This window comes from Arachis ipaensis, chromosome B9, assembly GCF_059453495.1.
Source record: "Arachis ipaensis isolate K30076 ecotype BB chromosome B9, ASM5945349v1, whole genome shotgun sequence".
In the NCBI taxonomy this organism is placed as follows: Eukaryota; Viridiplantae; Streptophyta; class Magnoliopsida; order Fabales; family Fabaceae; genus Arachis; species Arachis ipaensis.
Genome location: NC_142444.1, coordinates 3115406 through 3135876, shown reverse-complemented (window position 1 = coordinate 3135876; position 20471 = coordinate 3115406). Strand labels below are relative to the sequence as shown.

The following is a 20471-nucleotide window of genomic DNA, read 5'->3' as shown; positions in this document are numbered from 1 at the left end:
ATGGTGGTTTCTAATTTAAGTTTCTTATGCAAATGGTTCTCGTTCTTGGTATTTTTAAGCGGCTATACATAGTAAGATTTTTTGGTTTATCAATTATCGTGTTGGTTATGTTTGTCACCGGTAATTAAGCTGGTTCTAAGAATGCGGTTCATTTCTTCCGCAGCCTCAGCGATGCATCAGGAGCATGCGGCGGCAGCAGGGCATGGTCCTGGATGACAGATACGTTCCGTACCTGCAGATGGCTGGTCTTTACCATCTTGCAAGGCTGAACGATAGATGGTTCCGGTTGGACGAGGCCCTTATCAGTGCGTTTGTTGAGCGATGGCGTCCGGAGACTCACACGTTTCATATGCCGTTCGGAGAGTGCACTATCACACTGCAGGACGTGGCATACTAGCTGGGTTTGCCAGTGGACGGGCGTTACGTCAGCGGCTGCCTATCAGAGTTCCATATATACATCGAGGGTGGCCGTCCAGCCTGGGTTTGGTTCGAGGAGTTGTTTGGAGTGGTACCTCCTCCTAGCCAGGTTCAGAAGTACGCGGTCAACTGGAGCTGGTTTCAGGAGACGTTTGGTGAGTGCCCGGAGGGAGCTGATGAGGATACTGTACGTCGTTATGCCCGTGCGTACATCATGATGTTGTTGGGCACGCAGCTTTTTGCGGACAAGTCGGGCAACCGGGTTCACATCAGATGGCTTCCGTTTGTAGCTAGGCTGGAGGACATGGGGACCTACAGCTGGGGTTCTGCAGCACTGGCATGGTTGTACCGGTGCATGTGCCGTGTGGCGAACAGAAATGTTATCAAGCTAGCGGGCCCACTTCAGCTACTTCAGTCATGGATTTTCTGGCGATTTCCTCGGTTTAGGCCTGCAGGATTTGAGACGTTCAGCTGGCCATTGGCCTCGAGGTACTTTACTAATCTTTGTCTATTTCAATTTACTACACATAACCGCGTGTTCATTCATAATGTATTGGATACCCTAAGCACACATTTAAGTAGCGGTAACACATGTGCATGTTGCAGGTGGTCAGGTTACATCCCTTCCAGTAGCGAGAAGGGTCCTAGAGTTCAGACGTGGAGGCTCTGGATAGACCGGTTGCAGGATAGAGAGGTCAGTATGTTACTTAATAAGTTTTTTTATTTAACAACGATTTACGAGTTAGGATCACGAGTTGCCCTGACATTGTATCGTTCTGGGTGCAGTTTATCTGGATGCCGTACAGTAGCCCTGACGTACTTCAGGTCGTGCATCCCGAGGTTTTGGAGCCTCGGCATATGGTGCTGTGGCAGTCTGTTACATCGCTTATCTACTTTGCCGTCATAGAGTGGCATCAGGTAGACAGGGTTCTTCCGCAGTTTGGAGGGGTGCAGCCCCGTCCACAGGCCGCCCTGAACATCGACTTTCTGATGTCGAAGGACGGCAGAGGCGGCGATCGATGGTTCCCGTCCCATTTGCAGAAGTGGCATCAGTATTGGGACGACCGTACGAAGAGCGTGCTGCGATTCGATGTTGTTGCTGACCCTGGTCCGTCGCATCAGTTCTTGGATTGGTGGAGTCAGCACGGGAAGAGGTTTTTGTCTCCGGATCCGCAGTTGGGTGACCCGAGAGCCGTTGCTATTCCTGTTGAGGCCACACAGCGGGGAGCTGGGCAAGTACCTGAGATGGATAGGCCTGACGACGTGCCGGACAGGAGGCGGGTTGATAGGAGAGCACGCGTGGGCACACGTCGCAGCCAGCGTGACTGGGGGTGGCTTGAGCGTGCTATGGAGGCTGGCGACGAGGCCGGCCCCGCTAGGGGTCGACGACGACATCATCCTGGCAGAGGTAGAGGGCGTGCTGCGGTTCATGCCGCTGCACCTGACCCTGGGTACGACGACGATGATCAGCATGGGCCTGAGGGCGGGGATGGTGCAGGGGCGGCTTCAGTTGCTGGTGGTAGTACCCAGGATGGGGTTCACGGAGGTGAGTGGTATGGCTCCGGGATTGGTGACGAGGCTGAGCCTAGTGACGCTGGACTTGGGTCCGGTCCTTTTGGACATTACTTTGTTGGAGTTCCCACCGACGACCAGCCTCAGCAGGACGGTACTCCATGGGTTATTCCCGGATCACAGTGGCAGGACTTCCTTGGGGCAGATACGCTTGATGCGGACTTCGGCAGTCCACGGTTTCTAGCGGAGATTTCGGCTATCATGCAGGAGGACGAGCCGGGCCGGAGGCGTCCTCAGACCCCTGGCACGCAGGCACCCTTAGATGTTGATCTGAACGAGCCTGCTACGACACCTGTTGGTGACCAGTTTGCTTTGGGAGGTACCCCACATTCTGCATTGGAACTCGAACCGGCTGCCGCTGCTTCAGTGGTGGCATTCCGGTTCGAACCCCCTGAGCTGGATACCACATCAACCAACTTTGCCAACAACTCTGGTGTCCTAACCTCGGGAAACTGCCTCCGACATAGAAACATGACTTGCAGGTCCTCATCACTACCAATCGTGAAGCAATCATACTTCACCGTATCCTGCAAGACAGTGATTGGAATGCGATAGAAAAACTTCTTCACTCGCTTCGCACCTTCCAGACCGAGTTTCATCAGCACAGATCTAACAAGATCATCATAGCTAGTCGTTGGTTTCACGACGATACAGAGAGGATCCTTATCTGTGAACTTCACACCGGAGCGAGTTTTTCTCTTAATGGATCCTCTATGGTGAACCAAAACCCCGAAACTCTCCTCACTAGCCATATTACACCCTCTATGAGAGCAACTCACGTCTAGAACCATATATATACTGCACTGTCTACCACTAATTCGAACCGGACTGGTTCGAATTCATTTTGTGTAATTCGAACTAGCCTGGTTCGAATTACTTGGTGCAGCTCCTCCCTTTATAATTCGAACCAGAGTGGTTCGAATTATGTGCTTTGTTTTCCTCCCAAGTAATTCGAACCACCCTGGTTCGATTTACTTGAATGAATTTCTTTCTACATAATTCGAACCACTCTGGTTCGAATTACATACGAATAGAGTTCGAACCACACTGGTTCGAATTATATAAATATAGGGTTTGGCTTATTGCAGAAACGAATTTCACTTTGGCTTATTTAGGTAATTTGCAACTTCCCTTGGTTTATTCTAGTTTTTTGCCCTAGTAATTATTTTTATGACAAATAAACTTCTAAAGTTTTACGTTTTGGATAGATTAATTTAAAAAAATATATATATCAATAAAATTTTTTATAATAATAAATATATAAATTAATTTAAATTAAAAAAAATTTATTTTAATTATAAAAATTATTTTTAAAATAATATATTTATATTTGTTATACTAAAATATTTTATTACTATTTTTTTAAGATTAATTTGTCCCAAACTTTAAATTTTTAAGAGTGTATTTATTATTTTATTCTTAATCCTATGTCTTTAAAACTTGAGTTTCCTCAATTATTTCATCAAGTTTTATATACTAGAAACACCAAAACCAACCTAGAGCAATATTAGAATTTAGGAAAATTAAAACATTATTACTAGTTTTATCAATGAGATACTACAAGATTTTTTATTCGTTCTTTAAACTTTTGCCTTTTCTCTTGCAGACAAAGTTTATTTATTCTCTTTTTTTTAAGAGAATCTCGTCTATTCCTTGTTTTGACCTTCAACATCTTCTATAGAATCTTTCTTATCATAATGGAATATATCTTTCTTCGGGAAAAAAATTAATTAAAGACGAAGAAAAACTATAAAGATGTTGCTTCACTGCTATAACGTTTTATCTTATCATTACATTTCTTCATGAAGTTAACAAACTCTAAATCTTAGTATTTAGATTAGAGCGAGGTTAAGCTTCTTTTAATATACTGTTTATATATAAGAAAACGATTAAAGAACAATATGTGAAGGAAAAATACGTTGAAAACAAAGTGATTATATTTTAGTGGGAACTAATATATAGTTATTTTTTTGGAAGTACGAAATTATCTAACAATTTTTAACTATTAATCTTAGGAAAAGTATATGGAACCAAAAGGTGACCGGCTAAAAACTAAACAAAACTTAATTTATATTAATAATTAATTTTAAATTTTTTAAATTAAAAATTTAAAAAATTTAAAATTAATTAAGTAAACCTAATTAAAACCTATAAAAGTCTTTTTCTTCTCTCTCACATTAACCTACCCACCTCCAACAATCACACACAAATCTCTCTTCTACCAATGCTGCTGGAAGCGCCGGCGACTTCCATGCTCTCCGCGACGCCTCACAAGCTTCTCCTCTTCCCTCCTCAACCACCCTCTTCAAACCCTATTCACCTTTAACCGCGACGTCACTCGCAAGAACGCTTTCGATTCCCCCGTCACACGCTTCTGCAAGCTCCAACGCAGATGATCATCTTCGAGAATTATAATCATCCGTCGAGCAACACCTCTAACCGATGTGATGAAGGAGGTATTTAATTAAATACAGTAGCATTTGCACGTGTGAAAGGCATGCACTAAACTAATAAATAGTAATAAACAGGATGGAAATCAAGGTAATGCGGATGCTGCCGTTCTTACTCCCATTGTCATAATAGATCAAGATTCCGATTTCCATTGAGAAGGATGGTGGATGATGGAGTTTCTATTTTATATTCAACACACATGTTTATAATTAGGGATTTGTTGGAGATGTTGTTTTCTGCGTTTTGGGATATTAGATACCGTTTTAATGATTAAAGAGACTGCAAACTACACAATTACAGAATTATAAAAAAAATATTTATTTAATATGAAAAAAACATTCTAATACTTAACAAAAGAAACATTCAATTATATTTTAGTAAAAATAATTAAATATCTATAAAATTTAAAAAAATATATAAAATTATTAAAGAAATAGAGACATTTATATTTGTAATACAAAAGAATTCGAAAAATATACAAAAGAACATTCATTTAGAATGAAAAAGAAACATTCTGATACTTAACAGAAAAAACATCCATATATATTAACTCGTAAAAATTTTAAATTCACCCAAAAATATTTGGCTGATTTTTTACTAATACTCTTTTGGTTCCTTAGCTTTGCTCTTAATCTTATATAAACACAATTGCGCGGGTCTTTGCCTTATATTTTATATGAACTATTATTTTTTATTTTTTAATGTATTTATAATGCCGTGGTATTACATAAAACATTTTAGCATATGAGGTGGCATCACAACGTTCACGGATTAAGGATAAAGCTATCCCTAGCCAATGTGCTTACTTGTCCTGTTTTCAATGGCCAAAACTATAAAAGAATGATGATCCCAATTAGGGCACGTGAAAAATTCAAAATTGTAAGTTTGTAACAAAATCCAATTTCATACAAGTAGTGATAAGAAATTATACATACTTTGCGGTAAAATATTGACCTTAGGATTTGATTTTTTGGCTTCCTCTTTATACAGTAAAAAGTACCATTTGATTTGAAGCATCTAAATCTTTGGACACACTAAAAATGTACCAAAAAACAGAACTATGAGCATTATTAATTTCAATTACGATTATGCTACACAAAAGGTGTGTTTTTTACTAACTCTTTTATGCAGGTATTATAATTGAAAACTCTATTGAACGAGATTATAAGTTATAATTTTACAAGTTCTATTTGGAGAGGGGTGGTACCTTCAAGAATAGAATTTTTTGAATAATTTGTCCTAATTAGTAGAGTTAATACTAAAAAAAGGTTGAGTAAATTAGGAGTTATTTTTAATAGTGATAATATATGTGTACTGTATAAAAAAGAGATAGAATTTGTACAACATTTATTTTTGGTTTGTGAGTATACATGGCAGATTTGGTGCGCTTGGTTGAGAGCTTTGGATAGAGCTTAGACTATTTTAAAGAACTATTTGAGAGTTGGACTGGTATGCACAATCGAAAAGAAGCACAGAAGACATGACTAATAGGATTTTTTGCAGTGATTTGGAACATCTGGTTGGAACGCAATGCCAAAATTTTCAATAATAAAGATACAGGTATTGATAACATACAGGAAAGGACGTTTTTGAGTTACAAAGAATGGACTGGTAGCAATCCTTTTAGTTGTTGATGGCAATGCCGGAGATGACAGAAGTTCATAACTTTTATATACAGATTTAGTTCATATCTGTGTGTATATGTTCCACTCTAATGTGTTGAGCTTTCTTTGCTTCAAAAAAATAAATTAAGTTAATAATTAATTTTTTGTATGTATGTAATATTTTTTTTCAGCATTTTTGTTTCACTTAAATAAGAATTATTGTGTTATTTATCATGTGTGGAAATTAGTGCCTTCTATTTTATTATAGAAACTCAAAATAAATTGCTTGAGAGAAGTAAGAAAGAAGAATAGAGAATAAAAAAGGAACAATTGCAACGTGTACAAATAGAAAGAACTTTTATTGACTAGAGAAACTAATAAATTATTATTTTTGAATGCATTTAATAAGTCAATTACAAATTTCAACAACCTACCAAAATAAAAAGTAAGACTATTATTTATACTAAACATGTGTAATTGAATTTAACAAAAATCTGTTAAGTAAACCATGACCATTTTTATATTGTAGACTCTATTTTTACTATTTAAAAAGACTGATCTTCAATATCTATTGATTCCACTTAAGAGATAGTAGCACACAATTATAAATGTTTAAAAATATTTTTATTGTATCGTAATTAAAAATATTATATAATTAAATATTTTTATGAAATATTCTTATATTAATTTCTTTTACTCACAGAATAATTTGAATAAATCTTATCCGACTAGACGAAGATTTTATAGAGAGAGGAGTCTTCAGCTAAATACGTCTTTGTACTAATAAACTAAAATAAATAAAAAAATAATAAATTGGTAATATATTTATTTATTAAAGTGTATATATATAAGATTAGATAACTGATTAAGAAGAATGGTAACTAAATAACTGATTCTGATTCATACTTGAGAGAAAACGTGATCGCTTCTTGCTTCTTGCTTCTTTCTTCTGAGTTCTGAGTTCTGAGTTCTGAGTTCTGAGTTAGTTAGCTTCTAGAAGAAAGACGCATCCAAAGAAACTAGCCATGGGGTTTGTGGCGGGAAGCTTCTTGCACTCTCCACTACCACCCTTGCCGTTACGCTCTTCTTCTTCTTCGGCAAGAAATTCACACACTTCCAAGTCAAAGTTCAGAGCATCGTGCTGCTTGCGCCAAAACCAAGACCAAAACGGCGTCGTTTCATGCACGAATAGGAGGACGCTTTTCTTCATGGGAATCTCGGTTCTTCCCCTTCTTCGTTTCAAGGCCACCGCTCTTGGTAACTTACTTTTTCTTTATCCTTTCATTCACCATTCATATCATCTTTTGAGCTTCATAGATAATCATCATTCATCATTGTTATCTAATAACGTCAATTGTGAGGAATCTTGATATATTTATTTATTTTTATTTAAAATTTACCTTATGTACTGAAGGAAAATTTGCAGTTCTTGGATAAGGTGAAAGTTTCTTGGCTTAGGAGAAGAAGATCTTGTTGAATATAATTTTTACGTTCTTTTTTTAACTTGAGGAAGTAATGTAAAGTTGGCTTTTCACATTTCAGCTTTTAGCACACACCGTAGACCATAGCTGATTTGTTCATTTATTTCATCCTTTACGCTTGTGATTTGTGATGTATTAGCAGATAGATTTGTTAATTTGAGGTTATGTGTCCATGTAAAGCATTTTCCATCTTTCTTTTATGGAACCCTAGCGTGCATTATCAAGCACAATTTTGGTCCTTGCTTCGTAGTGTGTATTGTATGTAGATATAGATTCCTTGCAAGGACTTGAGTTATTTTTATGTCAATTGCGGATATATCATTTTTACATTTTAATCTTTTCATAATGTGTTGGATTCTTATATTTTGCATATTTGTTGTTTCACATTTTAGAAGAAAACGATGAGGGGAATACACTAGAGAACATCCAGAAGGAAGAGGTGACTTAAGCTCTGATACAAATTGAGAATAGTAAATTGTTAGCTATGATTTTTTGTAATTGGGATAGTTCAAGATTTTCTAAACTGCGTAGCTTCTATCAACAGACAGCACTTGGCAACGACAGACCACTATCCAGTTCATTTGTGGCTCTCTTGAATGTAATCGGACTACTTTCTTCGGGTGTTCTCGCTGCTCTCTATGCTACGGCGCAGAAAGAAACGACAGCTGCTTTTGAAACAATACATCTAGTGAGCTTCTTTAAACGTTTACTTTATGATAGATTTGAATTTTGAATGTTACTAATACCATGATATGGAAGATACGTGAGATATATGTTTCTATAATAGGATATGGGGAATTCCCCTGGTGGATAAGGATTGATATTGGGGTAGTGTCAAAATAGTTAATTGGGATGTATAAAATTATTGAGTTGTAATTACCTCAGGGAATTGTTTGACACGAGTGAGAGGGATGAAATTGTGAGTATGTTTCTGAGGATGGGTTTGCAACATTGTCCTTAAAAGTTGTAACATGATAGAGTATGCAGCTTTGTCAATGCAAAAGTTGAAGTGCAGTGTTCTGCTTTTTTTTTTTTTTTTTTTTTAAATCAAAAGTTGTATTGTGAATTGTGATGTTGTATGCAGTTCATGATAGAATTAACCTCTTCCTCATACATGGATGTAGATGGCTGAACCATTTTTGAATTTGCCTAATTTCTATATTTGTATTATCTAAGCTTTCGTATTTATGCCGCAAACATGTAAATAAGAGGATGTGGCATTTTCCCCAAGATTTCATTTCCTTCTTTTTCTTATTAATGGAAGAAACATTGTTAGTTTTTTTTTTAACTAATTTGCTTATATTTCGGTTAAATCACTATTAGGATGTGTTTTAGTTCAGTTTATGAGTTTCTAAGCCATATATTTTGCTTGTTAATATGCACAGATGGACAGCAAACTGAAGGAGAAGGAAGAACTGATTGCGTCTTTGAAGAATACCTACGAATTCAAGTTACTGGAGGAAGAGGAGGAACGAACCAAGCAACTTGGGGAAGCAAAGGAGGAGCAGCAAGCTTTGATAAGTAAACTTAGTTCTGCAGAAATTACCATCATCCGGTTGGAACAAGAGGTAAAGGGTGAGAAAAAATTGGTTGAGGAGCTGAAGCTTCAAATTGACAGCCTTGAAACCATACTTTCGAAGACTAGTGCAGAGAAAAAGGACCTAGAAGAGAAGTTGAAAGAAAAGGTGGACTCTACTGAAACTTTAGAGCAGAGAATTAATATGCTGAATTCAGACCTCAAGGACAAAGAAGCTGGTGTTCAGAATCTTGTGTTGACCCTTGCAGAAAAGGAGTCAGAATTGATGAATTTGACTTCGACCTACGAGAAAACTAAGGATGACTTATCCAATGCTCAACTGCAGATTCAAGAGTTGAATGATGAACTGCTGAAAAGCCGAAAGGAACTAGAAGCTAAGGATTCTTTGGCAAATGAACTTAATTCAAAAGTTAGTGCCTTAACTCATGAGAATGATGATTCAAGGAGGAAGTATGTTGACATGGAGAAGGCATATAACTACCTAAAGTATACTTCTGATACTTCCGAAAATAATGCTGCGAGGCTTTTAAGAGAAAGAGAGGAGGAGCTTGATCAGCTAAAGGAACAGCTTCAACTTGTGTCCGATACAGCAACCGCAAACAAGTTTGACATTGCCAATTTATCTCTAGAAAGACAACATTTAAAGGAGTCTTTGGAGAAAGAATCTGAGAAAGTTAACAGTCTGCAGTCTGAACTACAAACCACGCAAGCGGATCTTGAAAAATCGAGAGAAGAGGCTTCAGTATTGGAGAAGCAACTCAATGAGTCAAACAAATTGCAAAAAAGCCTTGAGGCTGAGGTGTCAAACCTTTCATCTGAACTCACTGAAGTTGACGAGTCACTACAGAGGAGCCTCGAGAAAGCAACACAAGAGATCCAAATGCTAACCAATGAGCTTAGAACGACGATGGAACATTTGAAGAAAACACAAGCAGAGCTGCAAAGTAAGTCCCAGGAACTGGCATCTGCTCTTGAAAACCGTGAAAGCCTAGAACGAGAAGTGACTGAAATCTACAAGAAGGCTGAGACCACCGTCGAGGATTTGAAAGAAGAGAAAAAGCTAGTTGCTTCTTTGTACAAAGAAAGAGAGGCTTTGGAGAAGCAAGTCTCAAATGAAAAAGAGGCACGAAGATTACTTGAGGTGGACCTGGTGGAGGCAACAAATTCATTAGAGGAAGTCAACCAAAAGGCAATGGTCCTCAACAAGCAACTAGAGAGGGCTAATTCCATCATTTCTAGCCTTGAAAACGAGAAAGAGACGCTTATCAAGTCCCTTCAAGAGCAAAGAAATGCATCCAAAGTGGCCGAAGAGAACATGGAAGACGCCCAAACCCTCATCAAGAAACTTGGCATAGAAAGAGATAACCTGGAGAACAAAGGGAAGAAATTTCAGGAGGAATTGGCTTTAAGCAAGGGTCAGATATTGCTGTTGAAGAGCAGGGTTGCCACTCTGAAAAAGCAACCGTCGAAAGATGAAGGTGAAAGCAAGGTCCCTACTGTGAATAAGCGAACGTCAAAGGCTGAAAAGGAAAGTAACGTTGCTACTGGAGATGAGCAAGTGCCAAAGGATGAAGGTGAAAAGAAGGTCACTGTTAGTGCTAGAAAGAGTAGCAGAAAAAGAAAGACTAATTCCCAATGATCAGATAGAGAACCTGATTACCTGAACACCTCCAAACTTTTTTTACGATATTAAGGAGATTTCTAAACAGTCAAAGTTTTTGTGAGAATGGTGTATGGTATGGATGCTTCTGATGATTCTTTTGGCTGTTTAGGAAGATTGCTTTTCATATTAGACAATTCTTGTGTAGTGTTGTTTTTGGAGTGTAGTTATTAGTTGAGTTGAATGCGGGAAAGTGGAAACTGAGTTGCATTCTTTATTTCTTACCGAGTATTATTGAATGTATTTGTAGAAATAACCAGAGACAACGAAAGAAAGGGTGGATAGGATCACACAGAGAGAAATAATAGGAATAGGAATAGACGAATAGTAACTGTGAAAAAAGAAGAGCAACAATATAAAAGAGGATAGGATCACACTTAGAGAAATAATAGGAATAGGAATAGGAACTGCTAAAAAAGAAGAGCAACAATATAAAAGAAACGACCACAGTGGGAGTCGAACCCACGACCTTTTGATCCGAAGTCAAACGCGCTAATCCACTGCGCTATGCGGTCATCTGGATGCTAGGTTTCTGTGTTTTATATACTTATAAATTGATACATATTATTTGGTTTATGTTAGCTTAATTAAGAATCTTGAATTTAATTTTAAACTCCAAATAGATAGTTGTCTTAAATTTTGAAAGAGAAATCTCAAGGCTGGGAAAATTCTATTCAAAGGGGTCGATTTTCTTTCTTTTTTTTTTTTTAAAGAAATTCAACTTAAGAAAATACACACTGTTATTAAAAAGAAAATATTTATTTCATTTTTAAATAACTTATAACTTAGAGTAAAATAGTTGATAACCTAGTAATTAGATTAAATTAACAAAGAGTTTAGCTTGAAATACCTTTTACTAAACAATTAACAGAGAATTCAGCTTCCTTTTTTAATTTTTCTTTTTCTTTCATGGTTAAATGGAATTTGGCATAATTAGAAAACACAAGTAACAACTCCCAAAACGACGAATTATCGAACCAAAACGACACATTGTTTCAGAACTTTACGTTACGCTTATTCCCTCATATCTGCAGTTCCTTCTCCTCCAAAACTCTGATCTCTCGCCATCGCCGGAGAAACCAAAAGCCACTCACAATTCTCTCTCCTCCATCTTCATATTACAAAAGAACCGAATTTTTTCCGGTGAATCCTCGCAAAAGTCCGAATCTACATATCTTCTTCTTCATTCGATTCCTGCAACAAAGTATGAATCTTCATCCCATTCGTGTTTTCAATTCCGTGCAATTCTCGTTGATCGCGAACTGTTTTAAATTAGGGTTTCTCTTTTTGGTTTTATCTTTTTATCTTTTATTTTTTCGTTGTAACAGTTTTCAGCATCCAGATCTGAGTGCGAACGGGAGCACCATTTCAACGTGGCAACCTTGATTTGAGGGTTCTAAGCTGATTTCGGAAAAATGGTGTATGATAAGTTCTGACGAATGACGACTGGTTTGGGTTCAATTGTTGAGTTTTGAGCAATTGTGTATGTCTGGGTGATGGCTTAAGCAGAGAAAGCTTGAGAATTTTGGGGTTTTGATTTGCTTAAGGAATTTTTGGCATTTTTTTTGGAGGATTTTTTTTGAAAGGTTTTCTGAGTAGTTGTTGTTGTTGTTATTATTCTTCTTATTGTTAATTGTTTTGAAACAAAAATAAGCTTATTCAAACAAGCACCATGTTCTATGGTGCGGTGGTATGGGATCCTTGGCTCATTGTTGCTCAGATTGTGTGTCTGCAATGCTTGTACTATATAACTCTGGGAATCTTGTTGTCCTTGCTTGTTGGAACTCGCGTGTCTCGGCTGAGCCTAGTGTATTTCTTTGACTATGCTACCATCACTACCTCCACGGTTACCGGTTGGTGTGTTATTGCTGCGATTCTGATCAGCTCAGTTGCAGGGTAATTGTTCTGCTCCATCATAATGGCACTAAACAGTTTATATATATATTGATGCTCGAATTTGTAATTAGCCGTTATTGATAGCACATCATGTTCATTTATGGTTGTGTTATGATTTATCACTCTCTGCTTGTAGCTCCAAATATTTGGATTGTAGTTTACTCGTGCAAATATCAAGGTTGGATTCAATTTTATATATATCTTTTATCTTTATTCAAATTATTGCTGAGTCAGAAACTCAGCATAATTAAAGCTAGATTTTTGAAAATGTTTGTTCTCATATCCTTAGGTTGGTTGTGATTTATTTGAGTATTTTGAAAGAAACAAAAAACACGTAGGTGAATTTCTTGCTTTCTTTTTGGTGATTATCTTGTGCAGTAAGAGGGAAACAAGGGAGGCATTTGTTAGCTATAAAGTAGTCGATTTATGTGTTACTTACAAGTTACATCACTATTGTTTAAAGCAGGGCCATATATATGCTTTATTTGATTGAAAGAGCAAAAAAGTGCTTGGATTTTTCAGCCACTCTCTACATCATTCATCTTTTCATATGCATTGTATATGGAGGCTGGCCCTCTTCTATAACATGGTGGATTGTGAATGGTACGGGACTTGCAGCAATGGCTTTACTAGGTGAATATCTGTGCATCAGGCGTGAACTCCGGGAGATACCTATAACACGATATCGTTCAAGTAAGCTTCCTCTCTAAACTATGTTTCTTTGCTGATTAACTGAGCATGTGCGATTTGAAGATCTGTTTATCTGTGGACACCATTTGTTAATTATGAATTTTCTTTTTTCTTATACTTTTTTTTTTGTTTTAATTGGTTGGCTAGTCCTTTAATTTGATTCATACATTCATTGCAGATGTTTGATTAGCTGAAGTTACTTGAGTAATGAATTTAAGAAAGGAGTTACATCACATGATCGTGACAGCTTTTGTTTCTATACATCTGGCAATCAGCAAGATTAAGCCCTGCAAAGTTCATATTTCTATCATGCCACTGAAGGATCTTCATTTCATTTCTATTCTTTAGTTGCCACAGAGAGTTCAAACCTAGATAACCAATGAGTATAGGTACATCATTCTTCAGAAAATTCTGAAATCCGTAATGTAAGTTCTTGTTTCCCCCCCTCTTTTTTAGTTTCAGTTAAGGTGAGGTGATGTGTTTAGTCGATAGGGCTTCTATTCGTGTCACCCTGTTTATGAGTTCTGAGACCTGTTTCAATCTTGCAAATATATGTTAAATGTGCCATTACTTTTAATGGAGTTGTTATATGAGAATGCAGAATGAATCTCTTAGTAGTTATAGTTTTATAATTGTGATGCTCCCTCCTTTCCTCTTTATTTGGAGACTTTTGCAATTCTTTAGATATATTAATCTAAAGATGTACTAAAAAATAAAAGCACAAGATACAAAGGAATGGAGGTAATAACTGGGAATTCGAAAAATTTGAATATCCACGAGAACAAGATGGATAAAGTTTTAGGCTCACAATGTTGTCCCCTTTTTCTTTTTCTTTTTTTTCAAGCTTGATTATTTTGAAATCATGTGTCCAATAGAGGGTGAACATTAGAGCAATTGTAACATTGTTACTTTGTGGCTTCCAGGTTACAATAGCATTATAACATTCCAAATAGATTTTAGAAAGAAATCTAAACATCTCATACTTAAATGGTTCAAAGAGACAGTGTTTGACACCTAGATTCTAAATAATAATAAAAGCACTGTGTAGAGAAGAATATATATGCAGGTCAAGGTCATTAAGATCTCCCAGCTCATTGCATTTAGCACTGCACGAAACACTTCATCAGAAATCGGTTGTGGATAGGCCGGGTTCTCTAAACTGAGAAAGTGAGGAATTATTACCCTTGCATGATTTTGATGGGATTTTGATAGTTATTCGGGTGATTGATCTATCACTTCTTAGTTCTTACTTTTATAACCGCCCATGGAAGATCCAAATCAACTGAATCAAACATGCCTGTATTGGGTCTCGAGATATCATAATCGATCATCCAAGGTCAAAGATCGAAATTATAGTGGTTGTTGGTGGTCTTCTAGGTTGAAATGAGTACTACACCATGGGAGGATATAGGAGTTGGTTTCTATTGTTTGTTCATTCTTTAACCAAAACACATCATATCCAGTATCCACGTTTGAACTCCATGGTGTTGCCTCTTTCCCTCTTCTGATAATCACTTTCTCTTATGTTTGGCATGTGATTTATAATGCACATTGGCATTGACATTAGTACATCGAAAGGAATCAGATTTGAACTTATGATCTCATGCTAATTGTTCCATCCTCTCGCGACTAGTCCGTTCACGGCGACGAGAGTAGGATTATTGCCGGCGAACGAATACTAGTCTAGTAGCTCTGACTTTGAACTTGAATTTGAATTGTGGTAGGGAAAAGAAAGAATATAGTCACATCAAGCAACAATATTGTGACTAAAAAAGTTTGGTGGAAGAGTCAAATACCAAGTCTCCAATTCTTTGTTGGTTCTTTCATTAAAATATCCGCAGGAATAAAGTCATCAAAACATATCTCGCTTTGATTCTTTTTGCCTCTAGCAAAAGAAAAAAATGGACAAAAAGCAAAAATAGTTGGTAAAAGGACCCTCTTAGAATGAAACTAGGCCTTAATTGTTCCATGAACTCTCTCTCAAGTAGGCAAAATTAAACTTCCGAAGGGTTAGGCCAAAAGTTGGAGAAAGATGTTAGTTGTAACATCTCTTTCTTGTTGTGTCCTATGAATTCATTTTTTTAAGGTAAATCATCAAGGTTGTGCTTTCCAAGAGGATGAAATGTCAGCCACAGCTTCAGCAACTGTGAGATACACTCCTTTCAAACCAAAGGAATCCAAAATGTTTGATTGATGCAACTTTTCCATGACACTTCCAACTGGATTTGCCAACACCAGCTGCATTGAACAAATTATAAAATGTTAAAAGGTTATTGGGAAAAATAATAATAATAACAAATTGAGACAATTCTTTTAGGCCTTTGAATGTGTTGCAAATTAGTATCTATACCTGAAGTGATCTTTTCTCCAGCATCTTTCTAAGTTCACATAAAGTGTCTATCCCACTTGTGTCTATGGCTGTCACAGCTGCAAAATAAATAAAAATATTGTTAAGTGGAATTATTCAAAAGCTTGATTAACAAATTATTCTGTAAGGTGAAGTTATTTGAACATCTAAAAGTAAACACCCAACAAAATTTAAAGGTAAATTTTGCAAGTAAAATGAAATATTTACCTGTCATGTCCAAAATTATGCACTCCAATTTACTTCCATTGTTTGCTTTGATATGCTCTTCCTCTTCTCTAACCCATCTCAAAATCCTGTAGCAAGAAAAGTTCTGGATCATTTGGAATCATGTAGAATAAACTCTCAAAATAGCAATGAAAATATACATATTTCCTTATCTAACCTTTCTTGAAGGTAAGTTGAATTAGCAAAGTAGATGGGAGACTCAACAGCCAAAATGAGGAATGAAGGGATTCTAAGAGCTTCTCTATACTGGTTTACATTGTGGAATATTGTTGTCCCTGGTATATTCCCCAACACCAATGTGTTTGGTCTTGAGACATGAAGCAATATCTTGAACACTGATATTGCCACCTGAATGAAGATTTTGACAAAGTTAGTTGCCATTGATCACATAGCATTACTGCTTGAAAAATTGCAATGCTGATAGTTGAAAATTGTACTATGTTTGACAAATTCTCCCAATCATCTATCGTTTTCATTTGTGTTAAGGCAGTGTCTATGAGAATTCGGATGAATTTATCAAACGGAATATATCTAACAGGTCAATGAATTATTGGCATACCGCAATACTAAGGCCTAAAGGCACTGAGATGAACAGAACTCCGAAAAAGGAGCACATGCAGGCCAAGAAATCAAGCTTGTCAACCTTCCATAGCTTATATGAAGCTTGGTAATCTATTAGGCCAATCACAGCAGTGATGATAATCGCTGCTAAGACGACGTTTGGCGTGTAATAGAATAGTGGCATTAGAAACAGAAGAGTCACAAGAACTGCTGAAGCCATGATTATATTTGAGACTGCTGTCTGTGCTCCAGCATTATAGTTAACAGCCGATCGCGAAAAGGATCCTGCGAATAAGAATGTATTTTGTAGTTCAATTTTTATATACTGTCAATATAAGAGAGTTTTAAACAGACAACTAATCAATAGTCACTGTATCAAACAGAATCACTTTTTGTCTAGAAATCAATGTTAGTAAACATGGACAAGTGAGAGAAGAATCATTACCTGTTGTGACATAGCATGAAGAACAAGAGCCAGCTATGTTCATGATACCAATGGCCATCATTTCTTTGTTTCCATCCACCTGGTAATTCTTAAGTGCAGCAAATGTTCTTCCAACTGCAATTCCTTCCTGAAAGAATTAATAATTGAATATGTTAATATTTAATAATCACTTTGTTCACCATCCTAATAAGACTATGTAAAATATGCAATTTTAGTAAAATATTCTGTGAACAATAATAATAATGTTTCTAGGTTCAGTAAATCTTACAGTTAGAGACAAGATCCCAGTAACAATTCCAGTTTTGATAGCAAGAGCCAAATAAGGGCCACTAAAGAATAACATGTTTGATGATGGTGGATTAAGGCCTTTTGGCAATTCACCAATCTGTAAGATAAAAATAGACATAAAAAGAGTTATTAAGAAGAAAAATTATTATACCCAGAGACAAAAATGTTATGTGTACTTATTTTGTCTCGTATACTGAGTCGGAAAAAAAAAAAAAAAACTCTTTCGTCTGATATACTAAACAAAATGAGTACAAATAATATATCTCAATGTATGGTGTATTTTCTTACAATTGCAATTCCATGAGCCTTGTTTCTTAGGAGAAAGACTAAAATTGTTGAAAGAATAACTGATGCCAATGGAGCAGCTGCTGAAACCCAGAATAAGTTTGGCTTCCTTAAGCTCTGTCACAATTTATCAAAATTTTCAGAGGTTAAGAAGCAGATTAATTTCCCAAATTAAAGAACAATAATTTTAATATAATAATATGTAAGCATGCAATATAGAGAGAATCTTACAATGTGTCTTGTTATCAGGAGGAAGGCCAAGAAGCCAAATCCCAGTACAATAGTTTGCCATGACCACTGCACAATCATCACAAGGACAAATATGTAAATTCATCTATTTTTTAAAATTGCTTTTTATTTTGGAATGACTTTCTTTTTGTTGGTTGATTTTGATCAATATAAATTTAATCAAAAATGCTATTTGTACACCAAAATCAGCCAATAAAATCAGCTACCAATATATTTGTGTATAAAACGTGTGATTTAATTTATTTTCAATATGTATTTTAACATATATTTTATACTGGTGACTGATTTTGGTGTACACATAGTATAGTCCAAATTTAAGTAGGGTAACTCTACAAAGTTTACTCAATATTTTAAAAAATTATATTATTTATTATTTTCTTAAATTTCATACTATTCCATTATTATTTATTATAAAATGGTGCTTTTTCCTTCTTTTTTATTTCCATTTGAAAGTGATGACTGATTTCTGATTGCATTACTATTCCACTAATGATTGAATTAGGAAATGATACTGTTTTTTTTCTTTAATTTTCGAATCCGATTCTATATAGTATATATTTATAATCTTTTATAATATAATAATAAAAAATACTTGCATTCGGCGAGCAATTTCATGACATTGTTAATTAATTCTTATCTTAAAACAGAATCAGTGCACCACCACCCCGAAACACAAACCAGTGCTTTCAGAATGTTTCAAAAGTCCATGGTGGTGGAAAATTTTTTCTTCGAAAGAAAACAATCTTCTAATAAAATTTTTGTTAAAAAAATTTAAATTCTAAATAAAGTAAAAAATTTATATTAGAGTCAAATTAATAATTTTAAAAATATAGCAACACCTTTTAATAAAGATAACACTTTTAGTTTATGCCACATATCAAAATTTTAGTACATAATAATCTATTAAATAGACATAACATCTTTATTCAAAGAAGATTTAAACGTCTTTACTTAAGTTTTCGCCAACCAATATATATATATATATATATATATACATATATATATAATATTATTTTATCATATCCAATTTAATTTTGACTAAATTTCAGTTAAATTTTAAATATTTATATCTCTAATATTAAATCCTAAACCTTAGTCACAAATTTTTTTTTTGGAGAATAAATTAATTCGGTAGTAAATACAAATTGACTAAGATGTGAAATATGAAAATAGATACCTCGTCTTTTTGTTTGAAAACCGAGGCTAATACTGGAATTATTTGCATCTTGCTGGTGAAGTGCACTATTCCAAGCAACCCTTTCAGCTGCTGCAAAGATACAATTATGGCTGCACCAGCCATGAATCCTACCAGTGTTGCCTTTGACAGAAAATCAATCACAAATCCTAACCTGTTTTCAACCATAAAAGATTGTTTAATTATTCCATCATAAAATATTTCAAACTTAATTATTCTAACCAATGAAAAACTGATTCACTTATTATTAATTATTAATATATCAACAAAAATATTTGATTCCACTTCCACCAACCATTACTTTACTTTCAAATTATTCTTTTTCTTCCCATTCATGACACTGAGATTAATACATCTTAAACAATACATTCGTGCATAAATTAAAAAAAAAAAAAAGGAAGCGTACCTTAATATTCCCAAAGAAGATTGGAAGACACCAGCAAAGAAAGTGGCAGTGAAAGCCAATTTGAGATAAAGAATTGGATCTTGTGTGTAAGAAACTGTTTCACTTAACATTGATCCCATCACCAAAGATGCAATTGAGACTGGACCAACTCCAAGATGTTTAGAGCTTCCAAGCAGGGAATATATCAATGGTGGCACAAAACTTGAATCTGCTTGCATCAACATTCAACAATAATATTCATAACATTCACATTAAAAATGTTGTTGATCTCAATGCATGCATGAAGAAATTAAACAGAGCATACTCACATAATCCAATAATAGGTGGCAGGTTTGCAAGCTTAGCATAGCTGATTCCCTGCTCACAAGAACTAACATCATTACATTTGAATTTTTTTTGTAAAAACTTATATACTGTGACGTAATAGTTGAAAATCATTAAATAATTTGACTGTGACTAAATTATTGTTTAATGACTCTCAGTCTATTAAATTCACGTGAAGTTGATTCTACACTTTAAATTTTTTAATAATAAATTAAAAAATTGATTCTTAATAAAAGAAAAAGAGGTGTTGAACGCCTAGCAACCTGAGGAATGGCGAGGCTGGCAATGGTGAGGCCAGAGATGACGTCAGAACGAAAAAGGGAAAGGTTATAGGTTGGGCCCCACTGGAAGATAGGGAACATGCACTGAACACCGAGCATGAGCTTCACCAACCATGACGGTTGGTTCTTGAACCGGTGAAGTGGATCGTCCGGGAAGAATATGTCTGAGAGCCTCTGCCTTAGCTTCTGTGAGGTGCTTCGCCGTGGCGGCAACCGCACGTTGTGGATCTCCAACGGCGGAGATGCCACTGAGATCGGTAACTCCGATTGGATTTTGTTGACGGTGGTGGTGGAATTCACGCCCATTGGTGGATGGACTCTGACTCGCTGACTCAGTGACTCAGTGAGTGAGGGTGTGGTTGGTTTGAAGAAAGAGAGAGAGGTGCGGTGGGTATTTATAGAGAGAGGGAGGGAAAACATTTTCAGCATGCAATGCACAGAGAAAAGACTTGGCGTGTGTCTGTCTTGTGCTCTGATGTAGGGGTAACTTGGTCATTTCATTTAATCATTTTTTTTGTTGCCTTGAATTATGTATA

General features: G+C 36.0%; 4 protein-coding genes and 1 non-coding gene across 6 annotated transcripts; 3 read left to right on the top strand and 2 right to left on the bottom strand.

Moving 5' to 3' along the window:
• The first annotated feature begins 721 nt into the window (after window positions 1–721).
• Window positions 722–2774, top strand: LOC148543538 (uncharacterized). The gene is made up of 4 exons (XM_088498176.1): window positions 722–906; window positions 1024–1111; window positions 1204–2358; window positions 2577–2774. Exons 1-4 carry the CDS (start codon window positions 722–724, stop codon window positions 2772–2774), a joined length of 1626 nt encoding a protein of 541 aa, XP_088354302.1.
• A 4012-nt stretch (window positions 2775–6786) lies between these two features.
• On the top strand, window positions 6787–10939 carry LOC107619085 (MAR-binding filament-like protein 1). Of its 2 annotated transcripts, none has more exons than XM_021111134.2 (4): window positions 6787–7301; window positions 7921–7964; window positions 8070–8213; window positions 8911–10939. In XM_021111134.2, exons 1-4 carry the CDS (start codon window positions 7070–7072, stop codon window positions 10699–10701), a joined length of 2211 nt encoding a protein of 736 aa, XP_020966793.1. In that variant the 5' UTR covers window positions 6787–7069; the 3' UTR covers window positions 10702–10939. The 2 variants fall into 2 exon arrangements, with proteins under 2 accessions (XP_020966793.1, XP_016176783.1); XM_016321297.3 differs by having other exon boundaries at window positions 6835–7301; window positions 7918–7964.
• A 224-nt stretch (window positions 10940–11163) lies between these two features.
• On the bottom strand, window positions 11164–11237 carry TRNAR-UCG (transfer RNA arginine (anticodon UCG)). Its single transcript has one exon. It is a non-coding gene; the product is annotated as a tRNA-Arg (tRNA).
• Window positions 11238–11570: 333 nt separating this feature from the next.
• LOC107617228 (uncharacterized) lies at window positions 11571–13885 on the top strand. The gene is made up of 4 exons (XM_016318984.3): window positions 11571–11926; window positions 12051–12618; window positions 13085–13311; window positions 13487–13885. Exons 2-4 carry the CDS (start codon window positions 12395–12397, stop codon window positions 13492–13494), a joined length of 459 nt encoding a protein of 152 aa, XP_016174470.1. The 5' UTR covers window positions 11571–11926; window positions 12051–12394; the 3' UTR covers window positions 13495–13885.
• Window positions 13886–15083: 1198 nt separating this feature from the next.
• On the bottom strand, window positions 15084–20364 carry LOC107617226 (putative sulfate transporter 3.4). The gene is made up of 13 exons (XM_016318982.3): window positions 19918–20364; window positions 19639–19687; window positions 19331–19538; window positions 18907–19078; window positions 17712–17777; window positions 17484–17597; window positions 17176–17292; window positions 16908–17034; window positions 16461–16747; window positions 16059–16249; window positions 15884–15969; window positions 15659–15735; window positions 15084–15546 (listed from the first exon to the last, which is right to left on the bottom strand). Exons 1-13 carry the CDS (start codon window positions 20362–20364, stop codon window positions 15403–15405), a joined length of 2085 nt encoding a protein of 694 aa, XP_016174468.2. The 3' UTR covers window positions 15084–15402.
• Between the last annotated feature and the right edge of the window lie 107 nt (window positions 20365–20471).